Source organism: Bison bison, unplaced genomic scaffold, assembly GCF_000754665.1.
Source record: "Bison bison bison isolate TAMUID 2011002044 unplaced genomic scaffold, Bison_UMD1.0 scf7180017863822, whole genome shotgun sequence".
Taxonomy (NCBI): domain Eukaryota; kingdom Metazoa; phylum Chordata; class Mammalia; order Artiodactyla; family Bovidae; genus Bison; species Bison bison.
The window spans coordinates 31,849-33,104 of record NW_011494394.1 but is presented as its reverse complement, the minus strand read 5'-3'; the positions used below and the strand labels follow the sequence as shown (position 1 = coordinate 33,104).

Below are 1,256 nucleotides of genomic sequence, written 5' to 3'. Positions count from 1 at the left end.
AGCAGTGATTTTGGAGCCCAGAAAAATAAAGTCTGACACTGTTTCCACTGTTTCCCCATCTATTTCCCATGAAGTGATGGGACCAGATGCCATGATAGCAGACGTAGATATTTTTCTGGAACTCTCTAGCTTTTTCGATGATCCAACGGATGTTGACAATTTGATCTCTGGTTCCTCTGCCTTTTCTAAATCCAGCTTGAACATCTGGAAGGTAAGTACAGTTCCATGTCTTGGCTATTGTAAGTTGTGCTGCTATGAGCATTGGGGTGCATATATCTTTTTTAAGTAGAGTTTTCTCCCATGCCAAGGAATGGGGTTTCAAGATTGTGTAGTAACTCTATCTTTAGCTTTTAAAGGAACCTCCATACTGATTTCCATACTGGCTGCTCCAACTAACATTCTCACCAACAATGTAGGAGGGTTCCTTTTTCTCCACAGCCTTTTCAGCATTTATTATCTGTAGACTTTTAAATGACAGCCATTCTGACTGTTGTGAGGTGATACCTCACTGTAATTTTGATTTGGATTTCTCTAATGATTGATGATATTGAGCATCTTTTCTTGTGCCTGTTGGCCATTAGTTAGTGACTTTGATTAGTTGAGAATCAACTTGGCATTATAGGATACTGACATTAAAATATAAGCACATTTTCTAGGCATTATTTTCATTTTTAGGTAAAGGCTGCTACTAAAATAATTTCACAATGAACTAAAGGTTACATGGGGCCAATTTCTTTGTTGGAAATGCCTTGTGAAAAGATGTTAGTGTCCTATTGTTTCTACAGAAAGTTTTTATTTTCTAATCAGCCTCTTCATGGCCCCCTTGAACTCCTTATTCCTTAGTGTATAGATCAGACAGAGGATGAGATGGCTGGATGGCATCACTGATTTGATGGACATGAGTTTGAGTGAACTTCAGGAGTTGGTGAAGGACAGGGAGGCCTGGCATGCTGTGATTCATGGGGTCGCAAAGAGTAGGACATGACTGAGCAACTGAACTGAACTGAACTGATAGAGCAGTGGGTTCAAGCTGTGAGTAACAATAGAGTAAAAGATATTGAGTAGTTTACCCTCATCCTGAGATGGACTGTTTCCTGGTTGTATGTACATGTAGATAACAGTCCCATAGAAGATGGATACCACAATGAGATAAGAGGAACAGGTCCCAAATGCTTTTTGTCTCCCTGCTGCACACTTGATCTTGAGCACAGCTACAGCAATGAAGCTATATGAAACCAGAATGAGAAGAAGTGGTG

General features: G+C 40.0%; 1 protein-coding gene across 1 annotated transcript in view; it reads right to left on the bottom strand.

The window, feature by feature from the left end:
• The window catches only part of LOC104984048 (olfactory receptor 2W1-like), a 6,338-nt gene that overhangs the window by 191 nt on the left and 4,891 nt on the right, over positions 1 to 1,256 (bottom strand). Inside the window, exon 2 of the mRNA XM_010833642.1 lies at positions 1,010 to 1,246. Within this exon, the coding sequence (XP_010831944.1) occupies positions 1,010 to 1,246 (237 nt within the window). The remainder of the gene's footprint in view (positions 1 to 1,009; positions 1,247 to 1,256) is intronic.